The sequence below is a fragment of the Podarcis tiliguerta genome (assembly GCF_965153285.1).
Source record: "Podarcis tiliguerta genome assembly, chromosome: 17".
Classification (NCBI taxonomy): Eukaryota; Metazoa; Chordata; class Lepidosauria; order Squamata; family Lacertidae; genus Podarcis; species Podarcis tiliguerta.
In genome coordinates this window covers 15,019,678-15,045,538 of record NC_139550.1, presented here as the reverse complement: position 1 = coordinate 15,045,538, position 25,861 = coordinate 15,019,678, and the positions used below count along the sequence as shown (strand labels likewise).

Here is a 25,861-nt window from a genome sequence, read left to right as displayed (position 1 = left end):
GAGAGTCCGTCCATGGCGGTTGCGGGGTGTGGGGTAGGGTAGGGGGGCGCAAGAGCGCCGACTCTAAGGGGTCACTAGGTCAGGAAAAGCGAAATTCATTTCTCTCTCTCTCTCTCTCTCTCTCTCTCTCTCTCTCTCTCTCTCTCTCTGTCACTCAAACACAGAGCCCTCAGGCCGCAAACAAGAGCGTGGCGTGGTTGCTATGGCAGCGCCGAACAAGAGCCGGAAGCCGCGAAGGGATGGGCTTCCGGTCGGGCGCGCCGTCTCGCGGAAGAGAGAGGGGACCATAGAGAGGCGTCCTAGAACGGGCGCGGAACAAGGGCGGGGCGGAGTGAGCTGGCGCGATTGATTGTTGCGCCCTTTGCTCCGCCGCTGAGCGTTCCGAGCGAGGCGCTGCGCCCCCTGAGCGGCCGTGCGAGGCACCAAGGCGCCTTCCCGCCCGGGCCTGGGCTCTGCTACTTGCCACCTGCCCAGAGGACCCCCCCCCGCTCCTCCTCCGGACCCGGCCATGCTGCCCAACACAGGGTAAGCTGCGAGGGGCTCCCGCTCTCCTCCCGCCACGCGCTGTCGCGAGTAGGTCGACCCCAGTTAGGGTCGCCCCCCCCCCCCCAGCCTGTCCTGCGTAATGCAGGATTTGCCCCGTATTTCAATGCAAAATGCTGCGTCCTGTATTGATGGCAGCTTTGTCCTGTATTGCAGGTCTTTTTTCTCTCTTTGCAAAGTTAGGGATCTTCTCCAAATGCATGTGTGTGAAAGGTCATGCATTGAACAGGTGCGCAAATTCATGGATGTGTGCGACAAATTCTAGAGCGGGCCATCCTGTTAGGCTGCAATTGATTGTCATGACTCATAGAATTGAAAGGGAGCACAAGGGTCATTTAGCAATGCAGGAATCTTTTGCCCAATGTGGAGCTCAAACCCATAACCCTGAGATTAAGAGTCTAGTGTTGTACTGACTGAGCTTTCCCAGAAATGGGAATAATAATAATACCCTCCACCAACTTGCCCTGCCCTGCCCTGCCCAGTATTTTGCCAGATCAAAGGTGGCAACCCCAAATCGGCATTTCCACAGCTGGGCTGGTCAGGTCGGAGACAGGGCAAAACAGATGGTCCTGGACCTGCAGGTCAAGCCGTTGTTGAAAGACATGGTTGGGGGGGGGGCAGAGGCTCGAAACTTGACAACTGCTAAACCAGCGGCAGCTTACCCTGGCTCCTCTTGGGGAGGAAAGAGAAAGAGGACACAGAGCCAAGTAGGTGACCTCTGTCTGTAATGTGTGCCTGACCATGTGTGCCTAAGCTTCGTCAGCAGCATGCCATCCTCCTTGCTTCCATACTGCAAACAGCAATGCAAACCTTTCATAGTTGCGCAGGTAGCCAAATGTTAGTAAGATGACATACAGTAGTACTATTCGCAGTGGTGGATTTTCCAGAAGTGTGGAGAGGTTTGAAGTGGCTTCTCCATACTGGATAGCAAGTCAGCTAATGAGGTTTGGTTAAATCTAATGGAGTGCATGGGGCAAAAATAAACAAATCACTTGTTCACATATATACTGATGCAGTCAGAACCTGAATCGGAAAAGAGAGGTTTTTGGTGGGCAGCGTCACCAAACAGTTGACACCACTGTGTGTCACAGCAGGTGGAAAGGTGTGTTCTTATACCAGGGGTGATTAAGAAAGAGGCCATTGCTAAAACAGCAAGTGCTGTCATGCATTTATATAAATCTACGGTATAATTGTATTTAGAACATTGTGCATAGTTTGTGTTGCACCATCTCATTTAAGTAACATGCAACAATCTAAAGTGTCACTGTTTAGGTGTACTGTTGCAGAAAAATTGTCCCAAGCAGTTTTAATGAGAAACCTCGTGTTACGTTTGCTTCATGTTGTGGCTTTTCAGGTTACGAACGTGGTAAACCCAGAAGTGTTTACTTCCAGGTTGGCCGTGCAGAAGCGATCTGCACGCTTCACACATGCGCAGAAGTGATCTGCGCACTTCACGCACGCACAGTAGCCCGCGCTCTACTTACAGACTTTTCAGGGTGTGAATGGCACCCCAAAAAGGATTGCGTTTGTAAGTAGAGGTACCACTGTACTTTATTTCCCCTTCTTGAAGAGTTTATTTGAAACTCATTGAGAACCATGCACCACTTCTTCTTCTTCTTCTTCTTCTGTGATTAAGGAATTGATTTTTCACTTATCTATGTGAGCTTCCTTATGAAGTATAACAAGTCCAGTGTAGCACTCATTTAAGAGCTCTAAGCACATGACACATAGCTATTTCAGATCTCACAGTAGTTATCCTACAGATGTGTTATGCGGTACATAAGAAAAAGATTTGCAGAATTTAATCTTTGCGGCTTGTTTGCCTACTGCTGTGTGTGGTACAACGGAAAAATTCAACAATGCAGCGGTAGCATTCCCCATTCTGGTCCGTCCCCCGTCCCCCCAATTATGATGGGCTTCAGATCCCATCTGCTCTGCTCAGCATGGCCCAATGGCTAGGGATGATGAGTGTCCAACAATATCTGGAGGGCACCATCTTGGCTACCCCTGCCATAAGGAGTCTTGCCCTCACTTGGACTATAAAGATTCCAGCTTGCAAAAATTGTGAGAAGGTGGAGCAGTTGGAAAGTATGTGGCCTTATTTACTGAAAGAACTCACTGCATAGGAATTATTTTTCAAAGAAGAGCGGCAGTTATCAGTTCAAGTGATCTGCACTCATAAAGATTACGAGTGAATTTTGTGCGGAACACAGGTTGAATCCTGTTGTGGCTTGCTTTGTCCACGTTGCAAATTGTTACAAGTAGCCCTAGTGTTGCAGCTTGTAGTCGTCTGTATGGTTGCAGAATCCAGACTGAGCTGCCAGTAGAATTTTAACAGGCAAATTAAATCTGTTAATTGCCTGCTCCCATTTTTGGGCTTCTGGATTGCTACATACCAATAACAGAGATAAAAAAATTACTTCAGTTTGGAGACACGCAGTAAGGATGAGACTAATTTTCTCAGACCATTTGTCAATTTTAAAAAATGGAAGTGTGGTTCTGCTCTGTCAAGTGAATACGTAAGAACTAAAATTACTTACTTGGAAGGTCAATTGCCTCCCTCTCTCATGTTGTGTTACATTTATTCTCCCGTAATAAAAGGGTGGGAGGTCCTGTGGTGTTTTAACTTCCCACCCTATTTTGTGTGTGTGTGTGTGTGTTAATGGGAGGGTTTCACTGAAAGGGCACTGGAATCAATTAGACCCCAGTTCAGACAAATGGGGAAATGAATTGCTGTGCATCCAAGGTAATGGAAATTAAATAACTCCAACATGGTAAGAACTCTAATTGAATAACCCCATTGCCTCTATATATTGTCAAAGCTGCTGCTCTAAAGAGGTGTTAAACAGTTTGTATTGTGTCTGGGAGGCATTGGATGGTATGAACAAATGCCGTCACACTATGAGTCAAAGTGGAGGCACCAGAATAAAATATTGAGATTGCACGGAAGGGACAAAAGACACTTTTGCAGTGTGAGCTTTGCCACACATTAGGTATCTGAGACAGCGATAATGTTTCATGTTAATGCTCTCATCCCAAGTATATGTTCTCTGAAATAAATCCAGCTGATTTTGATGGAGTTCGCTTTCAAGTGGTCATGCTTAGGATTGCAGCTTTCTTTTCATCTTTCATTCATGATTCGGTTGTTATTTCCAGGAGCTGAAAGAAGTATGTGTTTTCTGATTTGTGAATAATAATAATAATAGAAAGTTTGCTTCATTTCACATGTGGGTCAGGCAACCATAGGCAATCTACTTGTCTGAAGGCGACAATGGTGCAGTGGTAGAGTAGCTAGCTGCTCGGGTGCCTGGTGTGGAGGGTGTCCTGCAGCCGTGGGGTGGGGCAATCCGCTCCCATGGGGGCAGGGCAATCTGCCCATGGGGGTGGGGCGAGCCTCTGTGACGCTTGGAGCTTCTCCAACGCCTCCCGCTCAGCTGTAGGGCTGCTGAGGGAGAGGCAGTAGGCAGACACAAGTCCCACACTTCTGTTTCAGGTAGCATGGAACCTGCAGGCCTAAGCCACCACGTCACTCCTAAAAAGTTCCATGAGCCCATTTTTTAAAGAACTCATTTTGTCACTCCCCCCTCAGTGATGACACCCGGGACGGACCACACCCCCTTACCCCCTTCCTCCACCACTGGGTAGAGCTCATGCTTTGTATGCAGAAGATCCAAGTTTCAGTCCCTGGCATCTTCATGAAGGGACATGACTTACCTTGATGGGTCAATGGTCTACCTTGGTTTAAGGCAGCTTCATCACTTTGTGTGTGAGCCTTAGATGCCATAGCTGGGATGAAGTTCAGTTGCCAGAAGAGGAGGTACCTGGTGGCATTCCTGCACTTAGTGGCATTGAGAAAAGTACAGAGCAGGGGCAAGATCGGAATAGTATTGGAAATTGGAAGTGACTTGTGGGTCACGATGTCATCATTTTCTCACCATGCGGCAGTTAAAACAAATTGTATAAACTCAGTTATGCAAGTTGAGTCAATGTATGCAAAACAGAATGCACTGGGGACTCAGCTACACTAGTCGATTTATAACGTTATAACAATGTGTCACCAGGTGGCTCTGTAGAGCTGAAATCCAAAGTCAGTGATAATTTTCATTGTGAGCTTTTAGAATGTTTTTCCCCCCGTAGCATTTTTTTATAGCTGTGTAGATCCAGCCTAGGATGCGGGTGGCACTGTGGTCTAAACCACAGAGCCTAGGACTTGCCGATCAGAAGGTCGGCGGTTTGAATCCCCACGACGGAGTGAGCTCCCGTTGCTTGGTCCCAGCTCCTGCCCACCTAGCAGTTCGAAAGCACGTCAAAGTGCAAGTAGATAAATAGGTACCGCTCCGGCGGGAAGGTAAACAGCTTTTCCGTGCACTGCTCTGGTTCGCATGAAGCGGCTTAGTCATGCTGGCCACATGACCCAGAAGCTGTACTCCGGCTCCCTCTGCCAATAAAGCGAGATGAGCGCCGCAACCCCAGAGTCGTCCACGACTGGACCTAACAGTCAGGGGTCCCTTTACCTTTACCTTTAGATCCAGCCTTGGTAAATTATAAAGCTATAGTCATGTTATTTGTGGTTTCTAGTTAATCGAATTTAAGAGCATGTATTCCACTGAATGTCAGGTCTTTGCCAATTTCAGGTGATTCTAATCCTGCATTTTCTTCTATTTACCCCCCAGTAGTTAAAAGATAACTGTTTGTCTTATCATTTATTTTTAGGAGGTTGGCAGGATGCACTCTCTTTATCACGGGTGCAAGCCGTGGGATTGGAAAAGCGATAGCCTTGAAGGCAGCCAAGGATGGGGCAAATATTGTGATAGCTGCCAAGACTGGAGTGCCGCATCGCACACTTCCAGGAACTATCTACACTGCTGCAGAAGAAAGTAAGCTTGCAAGAGAGAGGTGCATAGATTATGATCTGAGTGCCACCATCTGCTGCAACCTTGGAGAGCTGCATCCAGTAACTAACCTTGCCATGGATATTTCTGGGGCCCGTTCCCACTCATGGCCCTGTTCACGTGCAGAGAGGGATGATGATGATGATGATGATGATAATAATAATAATAAATTTATTATTTATACCCCACCCATCTGGCTGGGTTTCCCCAGCTACTCTCGACTGCTTCCAACAAAATATTTAAAAAGTATTCTTGTATTTAGTTTGTGTATTGTATTCTGTGACTTAAGTGATGCCCTTCTTTTGCAGTTGAAGCAGCTGGAGGAAAGGCTTTAGCATGCATTGTCAATGTCAGAGAAGAAGAGCAAATTGTCGATGCAGTGGATCAGGCTGTCCAGAAATTTGGAGGTAAATTAAATTCTGCAGCTTACGTTGAGTGTAAAGGTAAAGGGACCCCTGGCCGTTAGGTCCAGTCAGGAACGACTCTGGGGTTGCGGCGCTTATCTCGCGCTATAGGCCGAGGGAGCTGGCGTTTGTCCGCACACAGCTTCCGGGTCATGTGGCCAGCATGACTAAGCTGCTTCTGGTGAACCAGAGCAGCGCACAGAAATGCCGTTTACCTTCCCGCCAGAGCGGTACCTATTTATCTACTTGCACTTTGACGTGCTTTCGAACTGCTAGGTGGGCAGGACCTGGGACCGAACAATGGGGGCTCACCCTGTCGCGGGGATTCAAACTGCTGACCTTATGATCGGCAAACCCTGGGCTCTGTGATTTAGACCACAGCGCCACCCGTGTCCCATGTTGAGTGTAGTAATCACTATTTACACAGTTTAGAAGTCTTTTTTTTAATTCAATAACAAAACAATTGTGTTAAATAATTATTATTTTGTAAAAGTTTATATACCTGCTTGAATATTTTTTTAAAACCCCAACCTTCAAAGTGGCTAATCCTTGTGTAATAATTAGCATGTTGTTTTAAATGGTTGACTTTTATGATGCGTAAATGTCTTATTTTTAACAATCAGGGATAGATGTTCTTGTGAACAATGCAAGTGCTATCTCTTTAACTGGCACACTGGATACGCCTACAAAAAAAGTGGACCTAATGATGAGTGCCAACACAAGAGGAACGTACCTCACGTAAGTGTTTGTGGATAACAAATCTTCAAAAATAGCTCTGTATACTCAGTAATTCTTCGTTCACTGGATCAAATTGGAGACATGGGCAAAATACAATCCTGGACGCTTTAGAGTCTGTTGACCTTTTAGAGAGAAAGATTCTGAATTTGATAATATAACGAGTATCCCTCCTTTTCCCTTATGAAGTACCCAAGAGTCTGTGTAGAGTCCTTATGTAGGTTTCCTATCAGTAGGAGAAAATAACAGAGGCCAACCAGAGAATATTGAGAAGCAAAGCAGCTAGTAAGCCTGATCTTTATTACCGTAACTGTTGCAACTAGGTGCTCACAACCACACGCAGGAGGGAGGAGGGACCCAGAACATTGGTGTGCAAGCTCTTATATAGACTTTTGAAATTGCCCACCCTGTAGCCTAAGACCACCCCCCCTGAAACATCATACATACATCACAGAAGGAGGCGGTCTATAGCAGATTCCTGTTTGCCAGGGTATCTTATAATGGTCACTGGGTTAGCGGAGTCTGTAACCTGAAGCGTATGTAACCTGAAGCGTATGTAACCCGAGGTACCACTGTACTGTGGAAATTATCAGTTTCTAGTACAGAGGTCATACTCCATGATTGGGTAATCACAGCCCTAGAGAGTCTTAAATCCTTTGCTTTACTAAACTTGTAGCAAGGATATTTTTCTTATCTTCTTTGTCTTGCTTCAATTGTTGATCTTCCTTCTGCCTTGCTCTTTTACTTGGGCTTCTGCAGAAAACGCATTCCCAGGCCTGCTGCTGTTCCCTTGGCTCAGCGGGAGCAGCACAGAGGCTTGTGCAGTAACAGGGGACCTTGCGCAAGTCGAGCCTTTCAGCAGCCCCACCCGCTTTCTTTTGATAACTGCCGTATATCCAGTAACACAGGCCTTTCTTAGGCAATGCTCAGCTGACGGACACAATTTGGCAATGTAAAACGTTCCTCTTTTTCTTTCGCTTTGCCGAGCTCAGAATGTTTGCGCGTTAGCAGATAGGAGAGGAGGAAAAGGGTATTCAAAGAGTGCTACCGTAGTGGATATGAGAGCAGTTAGTGTCTTTGTCCCACCCCCTTAATTTAAATGCTCTTTCATATGCAAGTTCTTTTTTTAAAAAATATTTTTTATTGGTTTTTAACATACAAAATTATAAAACATACCACACAATTTATCACAAATACATTCTTATTGGACTTCCATCAGCACCTCTGATAATCCTCCGTCTTAATCACTTCTTACGCATTTCCTAACTTAATACAGTGGTGCCTCGCAAGACGAAATTAATTCGTTCTGCGAGTCTCTTCGTCTAGCGGTTTTTTCGTCTTGCGAAGCAACCCTATTAGCGGATTAGCGCTATTAGCGGTTTAGCGAGTATTAGCGGCTATTAAAGGCTTAAGGGATTAGCGGATTAGCTGCTAAAAGGCTATTAGCGGTTTAGCGGCTTAGAAAAAGGGGGTGGGGAGCGAAAAAAAATCTCAAGACTCACAAGACATTTTCGTCTTGCGAAGCAAGCCCATAGGGAAATTCGTCCTGCGAAGCGCATCAAAAAATGGAAAACCCTTTCGTCTAGCGGGTTTTCCGTCTTGCGAGGCATTCGTCTTGCGGGGTACCACTGTATTGCCTTTACATCTCTTAACATATCATGTCTCCTTCTCCATTTTCGCAATATTTCTAATATTCTTCCTCACAGAACTTCTTGCAAACCTACAAACGTCGTCTGGTCGTCACAAATACTTTTCAAATAATCCGTAAATTTACTCCAGTCCTTGGTAAACTTCTGGTCCCGCTGGTTTCGGATCCTTCCTGTTAGTTTATCAAGTTCCGCATAGTCCATTAATTTCATCCTCCATTCTTCCATCGTTGGTAATTCTTCTTGCTTCCATTTTTGGGCCAATAGCATTCTTGCTGCTGTTACTGCATATAGAAAAAGCTTACATTCCTTTCTATTTATATTGTTTCCAACAATACCCAAGAGAAATGCTTCTGGTTTCTTTATAAATGTATATTTCAACATTTTTTTCAACTCATTATATATCATCTCCCAGAAGCATTTCACCTTTTTACATTCCCATCATATGCAAGTTCTCAACAATCTTGTCACACTCCACAGTGGCCAAGAAGCAGAACCCTGGTGGCACCTGTGCAGATAGGATCAGACTGGCTTCTCAATAGCTGGGGTCGCCAGGGGCAATGACTACTAGTCACTACCACACAGTGTCCCCAAGTAAAGGTAAAGGTACCCCTGCCCGTACGGGCCAGTCTTGACAGACTCTAGGGTTGTGCGCCCATCTCACTCAAAGAGGCGCTGTCCAAAGACACTTCCGGGTCACATGGCCAGCGTGACATTGCAGCTCTGGCGAGCCATAGCTGCACACGGAAATGCCGTTTACCTTCCCACTAGTAAGCGGTCCCTATTTATCTACTTGCACCCGGGAGTGCTTTCGAACTGCTAGGTTGGCAGGCGCTGGGACCGAGCAACGGGAGCGCACCCCGCCGCGGGGATTCAAACTGCCGACCTTTCGATCGGCAAGGCCTAGGCACTGAGGCTTTAACCCACAGCGCCACCCGTGTCCCAGTGTCCCCAAGTACCCTCTTGTATACTGTCTTGCATTTAAAAAAACCCATGGATGGTTAGTTTTCTTCCCAGGGAGAAATGACAAAGTGCTCATTTGGAGACATAACTGCAGTGAGCAGAGCCCTGCACAATGAGAAGGCCCTAACAGAGGGGAACAGTGTGTCCATTTGCGCATTATTATTATTATTATTAATTTCGCACCATTGCAAGACCTTCCTCCACAGACACCCATCTGTCATGATGATGCCGGTTTTGCTAGTTGTATAATTAGCGTCTTCTTCAGATCCAACTAGATATTTAATACTGTTCTTGTGGGCCCCATCTTACACTTATTTACCCTCCCAGTGTCCTTGCTGCTCTTCAGTCTCTCTCTGTGTCTCCTTTGCTCCTGATCGTAGTTGTGTTTGTTGGGATGCTTCCAAGGGAACGGGGACAATTTGCAAACCCCCAGCTGGCTCCAGCCCACCAGCCGGTAGCCTAGCGATCTCCTGTCCTTGGCTCAGCATGAAACAGCAACCTGCAGCTTCAGAAGCTGGAGCACACTCTAACCAGCATAGTAAATAACACTGCGCAGACAGAAGTGGCAAGAGACGACCGTGAGAGCATATTTACAGGCAGTTTATTCAGCGTATATCAGGACAATGGAAAAACATGTCTTCTCCCTTTCATGTCCAAGAGCAAGCAGCAAAAGCAATAGCTATGCACACAAACGGAAGTTCCCAGCAAGCTGTGCTGGAGTGTAAACAGACATGTGACATGCAACAATCCACACATCTGTTTTAAGGTGGAATGGAGCATCAGTATCCTAAGAGTCTTATCACTGTGACCAAGTCCAACTGAACTGGGGCAAGCAGCAAGGTTCCCCCTCCTCCTCGCACAAGCACTGGGATGCTGCTACTGAAAAAGGTGCTCATTTCTGGAGCATCAGGTTGGGCTACCAGTTTTGTTATTGCAGAAGAGGAAAGGCACAGGTAGCCAACGTATTGCACTCCAGGTGCTGTACTCTAATACAAATCCCATCAGCCGCAGCCAGCATGGCGCATGGTTGGGGATGATGGGAGTTTTAGTCCAGAACGTCTGGAGGCTGCCACATTGACTGTCCCTGGGTAAAGGGGTTAGGAAGCTGTGTCTCTATTCCTTTTAGCCCTTGGGTGTTAATGGAGATTATACTGCTACTGCCTGGCATTATTGACAGTGAGAGGGAACAGCGGGTAAACTCTCATACCAGGACTTCTAAACATTTTAGAGGGAACAGCCTTCTTGTCCCAAGGCCTCTGTTGTGGTGCTTGGTCTGCTTCCTGGTTATGCTTTCGGAACCAGGGATAGAGAACCCCTTTTGGCTTCCTAGGCTAGATCCTTATCAGGATTGACGTTGCAAGCCCAATTTGGCAGGTGGGGGGGCACCCACTTGGCAGTCACACAACGCAATTATGGTGTCACATGATTGAAAGATGGGTGTGGCCACCCACCTGTCTGAATCCCTTGTGCAGAGAAGCTAAGCGCGCAACAGCCATATTGTTCAGTCGAATGTTCAGTGCCTCCTGCTCATTTCTGATCTCTGACATTTTTAATACTGTTTTATGTTCTTAATTCTATATCGGTTTCTAAATACATTTCATCATTATCACTGCATTGTAAACTGCTTCTGCAGTGTGCTGCTGGCTCAACAGCATTTATGAACTTGAAAATACTTGCCTAAGGGTTGTCTGTAAAGGCATTCCTGTAGCTCCTATAGAACTACTTTTGTTTGTTCTGCCGTCTGCAGAGATAAAAAGTATTTCCACCCTAATGAAATTGAAATTACTGAGAAATAGGTAGCTGGTTGTGGGGAAATGTAGCCATGTAGACACTGTTTGTTTCATGAGGCTGTATCTGGCAGTTTTAACTGGCATCCAAAACTGATCCATGATTTTCAGTATTCCTTTTGTGAGAATTTGCTCAGAAAACAGAGCCTTCTCAATCTTGAAACATTCCATTGAAGCAGTCCTCAGCAAACTCTTGTGTCTTATTACTCTTGCCCTAGAGCTGTGCCTTGACACCTTTAATTATTAAGATCACTCATGGCTTAAATTCATTGGCTGACTAGAAAGCCTAGAAGCTCAGGGCATATCTTTTACTAACCCTGCTGCGCTTTTTAATTACGTTTCATTAAAATGTGCCTTTATAGCTGTAAACATGTATTTCTTTAAAAGAGAACTTCATGCAAAATTCTCCAGTAAAGCAAATGCCTTTGAGAGTATAACATGTAGAGGAATGTTTTGATGATATGTTTCAGATGTATTGGGTCCACTGGTTTCTTGGTGGGAGAGACATTTTTCTCCATGTATTATTTGCTTAGTAGCATTATCTCTGACCAATATATGCAGGCAGTTTTGATAGTTCCAATTCTCATTTATGGAGAACATCTTGGGGTTTTTTTGCTCTTAATTCAGCAATACGTTAAATGAGGAAAATAGCTATTTGAGTTATTGAGAGAAGTGTCTTTCTAAAGAGAGCAATTTGATACTGTTTTGATTGTGGCTGCATTTTCACATAACAATAAGCCAGGACTTCAAGCTTTTTGTGGTTTATCTGGAAAGAGCAACATGCTCTGGTGCTCGCTGCCTGGCCACTTCTGCTTTGCAGCTCTCCAGGTGTAAGTGAAGTAAACAAAGCAAGAAACTGTGGCTTTGCATAAAGTCTGAACCAGAGATTGTGACTGGTTGCTCTCTAAGAAGTCACAATCAGCAAACCGATGGCAAACCATGGCTTCGAGTTGGGTAGTGATCACGTTTGCATTGTTGGGGCACAATAAACCACAATCGCTGGTTTGGATGGAGCATGAGGCTGAGGCTTCCTGGTTTGTTGATCTTGTTCTCACCAAGCGAAAAGTGAAGCTGGAGCAATCAAGACAGCATGACACTCATATACAGTCGTACCTCAGAAGTCGAACAGAATTCAGCCATTAACTGGGTTGCAGCCAGATGCTTTATCTTGGTACATGGCTCAGAAATGTGTATGACGCTTCCACCCCCCCGCTTTTTACATTACTTTTTTTTAAAAAAACATTATTTCTAAAGAGAATTATTGAGCCCAAAGTTATGCCCTTTTGAAATCCCATTGGGTTTAATAGCAGAGAGTTTAAACACACCCACCTCTCTTACTAATAACCTTCATAGTGATTGACTTCTGGGTGTTTTATTTATTTATTATTTTATTATTTAATTTAATTCATAAGTGGGATGGAAACGTAATAAAAAATTATGCCTTCTGTAAGTCCCAGACTGTATATGAAAGGGCCTGTGTGTGTGTGTGTGTGTGTGTGTGTGTGTGTGTGTGTGAAAAACACACATGAAAACCAAAATCTGACCAGAGCTCATGATATAAGTACAAGCAAATCTGACTCTATTCCCTTGTGTTTATTTGCTTCTCCAGATCTAAAATATGCCTCCCTTATTTGAAAAAGAGTAAGATTGGCCATATCCTCAATATTAGCCCACCGATTAACCTAAACCCTATCTGGTTCAAAAATCACTGTGGTAAGTATAGTTTTAAATGCTCGTTTATATTGAAATTCTTCCAGACTCAAGGAAGTGTAAAGGCTGTCTCTCTTCTACCCCTTCTTTTCCTCTACAATGGTACCTTGGTTCTCAAACCTAATCCATTCCAGAAGTCCATTCCAAGACCAAAACATTCCAAAATTAAGACAGGCAGCATTGGGTGGTGGGGGCATTTGTGTGGAAAAGTACCTTGGTTCTCAAACTTAATCCATTCTGGAAGTCCGTTCCAAAACCAAAGCGTTCCAAAACCAAGGCGCGCTTTCCCATCGAAAGTAATGCAAAACGGATTAATCCGTTCCAGACTTTTAAAAGCAACCCCTAAAACAGCAGTTTAACATGAATTTTACTATCCAACGAGACCATTGATCCATGAAATGAAAGCAATAAACAATGTACTGCAGTCACACAATCAATCCGTCAGTAGCGGAACTGGGTTCCACACAGCCACAAAAACAAAACAAGAAAGCCACAGAAACGCAAAATAAATAGCAAAAACAGACCTCAGTGTAACACTCAAAATGGAAGTGTGGCACTCAAAACGGAGCATGTTCAGCTTCCGAAAAAGGTTTGCAAACCAGAACGCTTACTTCCGGGTTTGCAGTGTTTGGGTTCCAAGGTGTTTTGAGTGCCAAGGCGTTTGAGAACCAAGGTAACACTGTACCTGCATCCTGACAGTTTGTGGGGAAATAATCTTTAAATCGTTGCACCTTGTGTTCACATCAGCAGCTTCTCTACTTAATCCCCAAATAGTCCTTAAAAAGGTAAAGGGACCCCGACCATTAGGTCCAGTTGTGGCTGACTCTGTGGTTGCGGCGCTCATCTCGCTTTATTGGTCGAGGGAGCCGGCGTACAGCTCCGGGTCATGTGGCCAGCATGACTAAGCCACTTCTGGCGAACCAGAGCAGCGCACGGAAACGCCATTTACCTTCCTGCTGGAGCGGTACCTAATTATCTATTGCACTTTGACGTGCTTTCGAACTGCTAGGTTGGCAGGAGCAGGGACCGAGCAATGGGAGCTCACCCCGTCGCGGGGATTCGAACCGCCGTCCTTCTGATCGGCAAGTCCTAGGCTCTGTGGTTTAACCCACAGCGCCACCCGCGTCCAGTTCCAATATAGTGACACCTTGCATTCCTTTTTTGGACTGAGCTGGAGAAACATGTCCCCCCCAGCCTAACAGGGAGAAACACGAGGCATGCAGTGCCACAGAAGGTGCGTCCCATTAACTGCATGGTGTTCTGCAGAAACAATTCCTAGGTCATGGCTGGATGTCAAGGGCAAGCTTTATTTCTCAATCAGGTGCTCGTGTGCAACAGGAATGGCCAACCGGTGGCCCTTGGCACTCAAGTGGTTCCTGTGTTTATTTTTAAAATTTAATCTGATTCAAGCCACTTCAGAAAGCAGTTTCTCAGCTCCTTCACTATAGAAGGGCTGTTGCTATCAATACATGAAAAGAGGCAGAAATGTGAGATAAGGGATGGGGGGAGGAGGAGAGATCATGCATTAGATACAAAGGTGGGAAAGAGATTCTCATTGGGGTGAGGGAGATGAAGGAAGCTATCTGACCTATTTGTCTATTTCACTTAGTAATATCAGATGTAACTGGCAGCAGCTTCCCTAGGTCTTGGGCAGATAATCTTTCCCTTCCACCATTTTAAGAAAAAAACTGCTCCCTTTCCCTTATGGGGTATTCCAAAGCCTATATAGAGTCCTTAAATGGGTTCCCTATCGGTAGAAGAAAACAGAGGCCAACCCCAGTATATTGAGGAGCAAAGCGGCTTGGCTAGAATGCCTGATCTTTAGTAAAGGAAATTAACTGTTGCAACAGGGTCCCATTAACCACACACAGAAGGGAGGAGAACTCTGAACAATGGTGTGCAAGCCCTTATATAGACTTTTGAAATTACCCACCCTGTAGCCCAAGACCACCCTCCTAAAACATCATACATACATCACAGAAGGAGGCGGCCTACAGCAGAAATCCTGTCTTCCAGGATAATAGTCACTGACTGCATTACCTGGGCAGTCTCGCCATTCTTTTGTGATTGTTAATACTTTAGTTCCTGAATCCAGGTCACAGGCTCACCCTATTCATACACAAAAATGCCCTGAAGACAGGATTTGCAAGCAAAAGGACAGTGGGTAGGCTTTCCCCATTTGCCTCCCTTACTGCAGAGGAATATTTGAGGTCATCGGGAAGAGTCAGAATGGCTTCAGGATTGCTCCCCGGTACTATTTCAGACACATGGTTCATATATTTAGATATGTGTGCATTTATGAATATTTATTCTGTATTTGAGACCTTAAAATTCTTATAACAACCTGCTGCCTGATCCTTTTAAATAAGAGCCTTCTGCATGCAAAAAATGCACTATTCCGCTAAGCTACAGCCCCTTCTCTCACGTTGTACATCAAGCCCAGATATTAGTGACAATCTTCTAACACCACTTACAAAACCAGGGTTTCCGTGATGTTCTTTGACGCAAGGTGTCCCATTGTCCTTCTCACACAATGCATTGTTGGACTATGAGATAATTGATCTGTTTACAACATTCAGATTGTGAAACTGTTTGGGAAAAACAACCATAATTTAGATAAGAACATAATGGAAACCTTGCTCTACGTCAGCAGTCTGTTTCCCCTAATATCCAACCAAATGCCTGTCTCTTTCTTGGCAATCCTCTATCCAGCTACAAGAGATTTCCTCTGAAATATGAACAATTCATACTGCATATAGGAGGAAACATTTTTGATGTCTAAATCTAGTTTTCCATCTTATTCTAGCTTATACAATTTCTAAATATGGAATGTCCATGTGCGTGCTGGGAATGGCAGAAGAATTTAGAGGAGAAGTTGCAGTCAATGCATTATGGCCTCAAACAGGTTTATATATCTTTTAAAAATATATAATGTTTTTGATGGGTTGACTGAGCTTAATTCTTGTTTCAATGTGTTCAGAGAATATGATGTCTTGCATTTGTTTAAAGTGTATACACAGTTTCCCTTCAATATTCGAGACTTCTGAAGCATATGTATTATTATTACTACTACTATTATTATTATTATCATTTACATTGTTTTTGACAGTGTTTCTCAAACAGTGAGTCTGCTCCTGCACCGCCATTATGTGACAGGTGGGACTTAGTAATTTTCAACCCTCCCATCTGGGTTCTGGGGTTAGAAAGTTTGAGAACCGCTGCTTTGGCTTGATCTCCATCTGACACTGGAAAGCTGATGCACTGAAATTAACCTTTTTCAAAATAGTTATTTATTTGAGATGCAACCCAATTCTATGCATGCTTACATATTACATCGATTCCAGTGGAACCTACTTGTGAGCATTAAACGCCCGATTGCAGATAGTAAACTCGGTGCTTTACAGCAGAATGCAGCCAAACAACTGTGGTTGGAATAGTAACATCAAAGGTTTTATTTATAAAGCAAATAACAAAACAACAAGACGACTCTCACATCCATCTTCTGGAGCAGAAAGAGCAGAGAGAGGGATGAGACTTTTAAATAGTTCCCATACTCATACATCAATTAAGTAATTAAAGGCAACCCACAACATTATGCAATGTGAGAATGAGACATTACAATACTAACACTACTCTCAACTAAGCGCACATAGGATCAAAGCCATAGGTTAACAGTATATGCACAGTAAAAGGTAAAGGACCCCTGGACAGTTAAGTCCAGTCAAAGGCAACTATGGGGTTACGGCGCTCATCTCGCTTCAGGCCGAGGGAGCCAGTGTTCGTCCACAGACAGCTTTCCAGGTCATGTGGCCAGCACGACTAAACTGCTTCTGGTGCAGCGGAACACCGTGATGGAAACCAGAGTGCACAGAAATGCCATTTACCTTCCCGCCACAGCGGTATCTGTTTATCTACTTGCACTGGTGTGCTTTCGAACTGCTAGGTTGGCAGGAGCTGGGACAGAGCAACGGGAGCTCACTCCGTTGTGGGAATTTGAACCGCCGACCTCTCGGCATACCCAAGAGGCTCAGTGGTTTAGACCACAGTGCCATCTGCATCCCCTATATGCACAGTATACCCATTTGGTAAGGAGTTCATCTCTTTTGCTTAACAGATGTACTTTACCACTGCATCATACCTGAATCTAATTTTGTTAACTATATTGTGAAAAACCTAAGAAGTTGTATTATTACAGAACCAGAAGAGCAGATCTGAGTTTGTGTTACTACTCTTAACTAGCCCATTATTTTAACACTTAACTGGGGAAATTTACACATCTGCCAACAGGATCAGGTGGAGAGGGACCAGTCACAGGAAGATTACCTTTCCCTATAATTTCCCTGGGGTGACATTTTTGTGTGAATATAATGTCCCTATGTTCAGCAGAGTGTGCTTTCATAATTCTTATGTAAATTCAGACAGAAGTCTGCTATTGGTGGTGTGGGGATAATTTTTATGCTTGGTATTATCAGAAATTCATATTTTGCTTCATAGTTTCAGTTTGCTCATACCACGAAAACCTAATCTGCAGCCCAGTTAATACATATGTAAAGAGAACGGTTTGTGTGTGCTGGATCATGCCTAATGCTAAGCCAAACGATGGCTTAGTGAGAACAAGTACTGTAAGTTTTTGAGTAAAGAGGTAAAGGTAAAGGGACCCCTGACCAGTCGTGGCTGACTCTGGGGTTGCGGCGCTCATCTCGCTTTATTGGCCGAGGGAGCCAGCGTACAGCTTCCAGGTCATGTGGCCAGCATGACTAAGCCGCATCTGGTGAACCAGAGCAGTGCATGGAAACTCCGTCTACCTTCCTGCCGGAGTGGTACCTACTTATCTACTTGTACTTTAACTTGCTTTCAAACTGCTAGTTTGGCAGGAGCTGGGACCGAGCAACGGGAGCTCACCCCGTTGCGGGGATTTGAACTGCCGACCTTCTGATAGGCAAGCCCTAAGCTCTGTGGTTTAACCTGCGTACCAAGCTTTTGAGTGAAAATAGTGGCTGCCATGTGTTTGCATTTGCACATGGCTTGGCTCCAGGTAGTGCCACTAGCAGCCGTATCAGAGGAGGAGTGAAGCAACCACAATATTGGCTCTCTGTAACTGAACAACTGCTGGTTCTTGTTTAGTAGTTGTTTGGCTTAGCATTATGTGTGAACAAGGTCAGAGAGAGAGAATGTGACGCTTCCATGGAATATTAAACATTTCTGGCCCATCATCTGCAATGGCTAGACTTCAAGATTTTATAAACTTTAAATCATTACCGATCCTTCCACCCCCTCAGATATCTAAAGCATGGGTAGGCAAACTAAGGCCCGGAGGCCAGATCCGGCCCAATCGCCTTCTGAATCCGGCCCGCGGACAGTCTGGGAATCAGCATGTTTTTACATGAGTAGAACGGGTCCTTTTATTTAAAATGCATCTCTGGGTTATTTGTGGGGCCTGCCTGGTGTTTTTACATGAGTAGAATGTGTGCTTTTATTTAAAATGCACATCTGGGTTATTTGTGGGGCATAGGAATTAGTTCATATTTTTTTCTTCAAAATATAGTCCGGCCCCCACAAGGTCTGAGGGACAGTGGACTGGCCCCCTGCTGAAAAAGTTTGCTGACCCCTGATCTAAAGGTTGGTAGATAGTGCTATAGATCAGCGGGTGGCTCAGTTTGGGGGTGGCTTGTGGGCCAGTTAAACAGCCTCCATGGGCCTTAGGTTGCTAACCCGTGGTCTAGAACCATACACTTGGAAGGGTCCGTATAGGCCATCTAGTTCACCCCTTGCATGCTGCAGTAAAATAATTGCTAACTTATCCCTTCTCTCCTTTGTGTGTGTCTTTAGCTATATATACCTCTGCAATGGATATGCTGGGAGGAGCTGGCGTAGAGAAACAGTGCAGGAAAACAGATATACTTGCAGATGCCGCATACTGCATTTTAACAAAGCCCAAAACTTTCACCGGAAACTTCGTCATTGATGAAACTTTATTGAGAGAAGAAGGCATTCAGAATTTTGATGTATATGCGGTTGCCCCAGGTAATTTAGATTTATTTTCTTGCATATTGCATTCGTATTTGCCTGTTTACAAATATTAGGCCGTAAACTATGTATTTTGTGCTTGCAATACCATGAGTGTCTTCCCAGATGTCCCATTTATGACCCAATAAGGGTTAAAGCCTCAGCGCCTAGGGCTTGCCGATCAAAAGGTCGGCGGTTCGAATCCCCGCGGCGGGGTGCGCTCCCGTTGTTAGGTCCCAGCGCCTGCCAACCTAGCAGTTCGAAAGCACTCCCGGGTGCAAGTAGATAAATAGGGACCGCTTACTGGCGGGAAGGTAAACGGCATTTCCGTGTGCGGCTCTGGCTCGCCAGAGCAGTGATGTCACGCTAGCCACGTGACCCGGAAGTGTCTTCGGACAGCGCTGGCCCTTGGCCTCTTTGAGTGAGATGGGCGCACAACCCTAGAGTCTGTCAAGACTGGCCCGTATGGGCAGGGGTACCTTTACCTTTTTAAGTGTACTCTGGTGTCTTACGTATAATGTGAAGTCCTAAGTCTGTCTTCATATTTGTGCTTCAGTTGTGCTAGGAGACACCAATAGCTAAGGTGTGGAGATGCCCTCAGCCTTTCATTTACATCTATTTAACTGCACAGCGCTATGCTGCTATACAAAATACGGACTTTTTCATTTATTGTTTCACTCTATTTTTAGGTCATCCTTTGTTACCAGACTTCTTTTTAGATGTGGATCCCGAAACACTAGCAATGAAAATGGAAGCACAAGGTAAGCACATAATTGCCTCCACCCCACCCAGATGTTGTTGGGCCTAAAATCGGAGGTCAGAACTAAGCCTCTTACCTGAACAGTTTTCCTGGCTGCAGACCTTTCCGTGCCAAGCAAATGGAACAGAAGTGCCCATTGTTAATTGACAGGGCTTCATGAATCACAGATGTTGTATATTTCACTCATATTGTGTAACGAGAATTGCAGCAACAGCTCTACATAAAAAATACAGATGCCAGTTTTTAAAAATCCATAGTTTTATAACAGTTTTCTTTCATTTCAAGTTTGCAAATGTTCCCCTTCCCCAGTAGACTTTTCTGTTTGTTTGTTTTAATTCCAAGGCACATGACAGCCCTACAAAGAGGCTGGGAGGTCATATTTAACTAGACAATTATTTCAAAACTTACTTATCTAACATTCTCTGTGGTTATGGAAATATAATAATAATAAAAAATAATAAAATTTTATTTATATCCCACCCTCCCCAGCTGAAGCCAGGCTCAGAGCAGCTAACAACAGTAAAAAATAACACAGTTTACATAAAATCATAATCATTTAATTGAAATACATTCTAAAATCTATTCATTCTAAAATCAGTTCAGAGTCAAATTAATGGCAACCATTGGGCTAGAGTTCTGTGAGGCTTACAAAAGGAGAAGGTCAGACTGTACCTCAGCCAAAGGCCTGGTGGAACAGCTCTGTCTTGCAGGCCCTGTGGAAAGATGTCAAGTCCCACAGGGCCCTAGTCTCTTGTGACAGAGCATTCCACCAAATCGGGGCCATGGCCAAAAAGGCCCTGGCTCTGGTTGAGGCCAGCCTAAACTCCCTGTGGCCCGGGATCTCCAAGATGTTTTTATTTGAAGACTGTAAGGTCCTCCGTGGGACATACTAGGAGAGGCGGTCCCGTAGGTACGAGGGTCCTAGGTAGTAAAGGGCTTTAAAGGTTAAAACCAGCACCTTGAACCTGATCCTGTACTCCACTGGGAGCCAGTGCAGCTGGTATAGCACCGGGTGAATGTTAAATGTCTCTTCTCTTGAATTCCATCACATTCAAACATAATAGTAGTAGTAGTAGTAGTAGTAGTAGTAGTAGTAGTAATAATAATTTATTATTTATACCCCGGCCATCTGGCTGGGCTTCCCCAGCCACTCTGGGTGGCTTCCAAAAAAATATTAAAATACTGCAATACATCAAACACTAAAAAGCTTCCCTAAACAGGGCTGCCTTCAGATGTCTTCTAAAAGTCTGGTAGTTGTTGTTCTCTTTGACATCTGGTGGGAGGGCGTTCCACAGGGAGGGCGCTACTACCGAGAAGGCCCTCTGCCTGGTTCCCTGTAACTTGGCTTCTCGCAGTGAGGGAACTGCCAGAAGGCCCTCGGTGCTGGACGAACGATGGGGGTGGAGTTGCTCCTTCAGATATACTGGGCCAAGGCCGTTTAGGGCTTTAAAGGTCAGCACCAACACTTTGAATTGTGCTTGGAAACGTACTGGGAGCCAATGTAGATCTTTCAAGACTGGTGTTATATGGTCTCGGCGGCCGCTCCCAGTCACCAGTCTGGCTCACTGGGAAAGGCTCCAAGGGAAAGGCTCACTGATTGGTCATTTTTGCTGTGGCTTGAACATGAGACCTGCATAAAAAACATGTCTCCTACCCCCGAGCTATGACTCCTTGCTCCAGTATTTACCCTGCTTTAGTGCTCAGGACCGCCAACCTTTTTCTCCTTGTTTGATATGAGTTCCTGAGTGCACACTATTGTAACTGTTGACTCTATTGGTCAATGTTGGTCCTACAGGAGCTACTCCAACCTTCAGAGAAGGGAAAAAACAAGACCTTCCCAAGCATGAAGGTCCTGACAAAACGAAACCTGAAGGTCCTGACAGAGGAAAGCTTCACGTGCATTTTGCTGCCGAGAAATCAGGGGGGCCTGTAGCAGAAACTTTTAAAATTATAAAAGCTGCAATCAGTGATGACGTTGTAAAGTCAACCCAAGGAATTTATCGGTTTGAATTATCTGGTAAGAATCTTTATATCTGTTTAAGAGTTACTTAAATTATGTTGGGCGGGCCTAGGGTCACTGCTAAGGCAAGAGGCCTGCATACCAATAGTACCACCACATGTACTTTGCAGAAAAGATGCCAAAACACCTTTATAGTGGTGGCAGCTTTCAAATAATTCACACTTGGTGCTGTCTGAAATATTTTGAAAAGACAAATATGGCAATCTACTTAACACACACACGGGTATGATTTATTTGTGAATGTTCACACAGAGAAGAGGTTGGGTATCTACATAAAAAACAGGGATGTGGTTGTTACAACAAAACAGCAATTACACCAAAATTGAGCGAAAGACATTTGTGATGAATGGGACAAAAGTTTTGTTTACTACCAGGTGTGCTACTGTTCTTGAAGGTACCAGTCAATCTCTTTCTCTAGTGGTTAGAATAAGCTGGGTTGGCAGTGGAAGTTATAGGGGAGCATAGTGCCGTTATTAAGGGAAAGAAATGTCATTTAAGTGGAACCTCGGGTTATCCAACATTAGTCATACTCTGGGAAGACCCACTGAAATCACTGGACTTCCAGTTATTCATTTCAATGGATCATTAACTCTTGGAAAGACTTAATTGGCTCTTGCTCCTTATCTGACATTTGTTCAGCTTAGAAACGAATGTGTCTAATTTTACGTGGCATAATTTTGGCATTATTCTTGTGTTAGGTGAAGGAGGAGGAACATGGTATATTGATCTTAAGAACAAAGGTGGCAGTGTAGGAAGCGGAGAGCCACCAGGAAAGGTTGATGTGGTTATGAGCATGTCCAGCACTGACTTTGTAAAAATGTTTTCAGGTAAGTATTGGGAATAACTGTCCTTTCATTTAGCCAAATGTATTCGTGTTCAGCTATTCCATTGGACTTTTGCTAATCTTAAATGTATCTGCTCGTAGAGCTGCTTGCATTTGTTAAATTTTCAGGAGCGTGTAGAATTACGTATTTCATTCCAGTTTCTTTATTCTACCCTTTGAGAAGAAACTGCTAGCAAAGTCTCCTATATGTCCAGGACCTTCTTTTCTGCTTGTAGATAGGATGCCATTTATGGGAAGCGTTAGAAGTGAGCTAGTGTTGGTGGAAATATTCCACATTTGGGATGCCAACAAGTTCTTCACCATTTCACCGCCACCATTTCACAACAAACCTGCTCCTCCCGTGTAAAGTTAGCAAGTGGTAGGATGCAGATCATCAGGGCTGGTGCAATTTAATCAAATGCATGTTTACTAAGTTTCACTGAGCTCACAGGAGCTTCCTCACATGTAAAAGTACACAAGAAGCCATGAGGTGTGGGGAGGTCTCTGCGGCACAGAAAGCGGCAAGACTGTGATCTACTCGCAGAATTAAAAACTGGCAGTGGGGGGGTTCAAGTCAAAGTTGTTGAGCTTTTCTTAGGGAGCAGGAAAGCCCCGATTTTTGAGGGGTGCAGAGCCTCTTTTGGGGGGGGGGCTGTTGGACAATGTGTGACTGTCATACAGGCATGATCTTGCTTCCTCACCACGCATGTGACCCTACATTTACTCACCTGGAATGAGAATACAGGCAACTTCCCGTTTGCACGGGGGTTACGTTCCGGGTCATTGTGCACTTGCGTGAAATCGGAAACCCATTGAAAAAGCCCTGTTCCACCCCGCCCCCATTCCGTCCTCTTAGTGACATTTCAGTGACTTCTTTCTTAAAAAATAATTATTTTTATTAAATGTTCTGCTGTTTAACATATATAATAAATTTCTCTCTCTCTCTCTCTCTCTCTCTCTCTCTCTCTCTTTGTTTTACTCCGCACCTCATTTTCCATAGTGCTTTTATTCCTCTCCTTCTTCTGCACCCTACCTTCTATCACTTATACCATAACAACAATAATATATTCTCTCATTTCTTCTGTTGCTCATAATTCAAATCCTGCTTGTGAGTTCATCGTACAGTACCATTTCCTTAAGTAGTCCGAAAAAGGCTTCCATTCCTCCACAAACCAGTCATCATTAGGTTCTCTTGTTTTAGCTGTTAACTTTGCCATTTCAGCATAGTCCTTTTTTAAAACAAAACTTTATTAAAACGCTTCAGTGACGTCTTTATGACGTTTCTGGGTCACTTCCTGGTTCAGCACTGTGCGTAATTGCAAACATATCGTTCACGCCTTAAACAAGTTACCTGTAATGCCGTAATTTTTTTTATGAAGTGGCAACATCACATTTAAAGCTATCCATGTCATTGTTGGTCTTAAGAGTAGAGAGGTTGCTTAACTGAAAAACATGGCAGAAGCGCTGCAGTTTGCAACTTTTTGTGGTGCCTTAAACCATTTTCTCTCTCTCTTTTCAGGCAAACTAAAGCCAACCCTGGCTTTCATGTCTGGAAAGCTGGCAATTAAAGGTGACATGGCCTTAGCAATCAAGTTGGAAAGACTGATGGGTCAGTTTAATGCCAAACTGTGACGGTTTATGGTGTCGCGTTGAACTTTCAATAAATATGCAGTTACCTTGCTGTTTCAAGATAACTAATCCTTGCTCTTGTTTAAAATACTCTTAATCTATAACTTCCTGAATATATGACGTTTTGTAGGAATAACTGCACCAATTTTTAACTTTGTTTACTTGGAATGAAAATCCTAGTGATTAAAGTGAGATGTATTTCGTAAGAAATGCATCTAGATTAGCGTGGAACACGTCTTTTTTCAAAGAATCAATTCACCATAAATTTGCAGAAGGACATTTACTCCTTTTGGTGGCACTGTGAACCCCCATATTGGCTTAGATCATGTTGGCATTTTCCTTTTCTGAGGTATCCATGTTCCAAACTTTACAAGGGTTGGGTTCCCTTAAAACTCATGCACCAGTGAATACAACAAGTAAATTGCACTGATTTGGGGTGGTTGTGAGTTAGGCCTTCATCCCCCAAAAGGAAAACTTGATCCTATGTCCTGTTACTTTTCGAAACCCAAAGAATAGCCCATAGAATCATTTGGTATGAAAGCTCATTGATTTCAGCAGAGGACACCAGGCTAGAATTGCCCATTAAATTACCATATTTTTCCATCTATAAGACGCCCCCATGTATAAGATGCCCCCTATTTTGGGGGACTCAGATTTAAGAAAATGGGGGGAGATGGCCCCATGTATAAGACTCCGTCTAATTTTTGACATTATTTTTTAGGGGGGAAACCTAGTCTTATACACGGAAAAATACAGTACCTAAAATATGCGTCTGTCTTTTTCTTTGTCAGTATTGACATTTTGATTTATATGGTTTATTTTTAATGTTTTTTTAAAAAAAGATTTGGGTTTCAGTTACGTAATTACTTTTTCCCTAGAATTTTTAGACCGAGATCAGTGATCAAAGATTTTTATTTTTTAAAAGGGGGCAGATATATGTGCCTTGCAACAGAATCCTAACTATGTCTACTCGAAAGTGCCTATAATATTACCTCAGAGAGTAGTATTTTGGAATGAAATATTTTTTAATACATTTGCTCCTGTGAAAAACTGATCCTGCCAAACTGTATTTAGAGAGAGAATTGAAATAAAATCTATCTTTTTGTGTGACAAGTCTGTTTTGCTTACAAGTTCTCATACTATGTATAGTGCAAAAACAAAACTAAAACGTTTCCTGACACTTGGGGCTGCAGCATTGGGTGGTGGGGGCGTTTGTGTGGAAAAGTACCTTGGTTCTCAAACTTAATCCATTCTGGAAGTCCGTTCCAAAACCAAAGCGTTCCAAAACCAAGGCGCGCTTTCCCATAGAAAGTAATGTGAAATGGATTAATCCATTCCAGACTTTTAAAAACAACCCCTAAAACAGCAATTTAACATGAGTTTTACTATCTAACAAGACCACTGGTCCATAAAATGAAAGCAATAAACAATGTACTGCAGTCACACAGTCAGTAGCTGAACTGGTTTCCACACAGTCACAAAAACAAAACAAAAAAGAACCGCGAAAATGCAAAAGAAACAGCAAAAACAAACAGACCTCAGCATAACATTCAAAACAGAAGTGTGGTACTCAAATTGGAAGCGTGACACTCAAAACGGAGCATGTTCGGCTTCCAAAAAAATGGGGTTGTGGGTTTAAAAAGTTTGAGAGACACCGAGAGAGAAAGAGAGAGAGAGAGCTGCACAGTGTTGCAAACTTCCCATTTGGGGCTTTGACTCCACCCACCGTTAGCTGCAGGCCCTGATTGATTAAATAACTATTAATTGGGGGGGGGGAGTTTCCCACCCTTAGGTAAAAGGAAGATAAAAAGTCCACATGTTTACTACACAGATCTTCTCCAAGGTAATATCTTTGATGCTAAGAGAGTCCCAACTGGTAATATAGATGGATCATTTGCACAGACATTCCAAGCAATTGTGATTTGATTTTGAGTTCAAATGAG

General features: G+C 44.0%; 1 protein-coding gene across 1 annotated transcript; it reads left to right on the top strand.

The window, feature by feature from the left end:
- The first annotated feature begins 162 nt into the window (after positions 1-162).
- HSDL2 (hydroxysteroid dehydrogenase like 2) lies at positions 163-25,031 on the top strand. The gene is made up of 11 exons (XM_083420316.1): positions 163-525; positions 5,257-5,420; positions 5,744-5,842; positions 6,463-6,577; positions 12,580-12,683; positions 15,487-15,585; positions 18,510-18,704; positions 19,376-19,447; positions 21,242-21,463; positions 22,165-22,293; positions 23,809-25,031. Exons 1-11 carry the CDS (start codon positions 509-511, stop codon positions 23,919-23,921), a joined length of 1,329 nt encoding a protein of 442 aa, XP_083276442.1. The 5' UTR covers positions 163-508; the 3' UTR covers positions 23,922-25,031.
- The last annotated feature ends 830 nt before the right edge of the window (positions 25,032-25,861 follow it).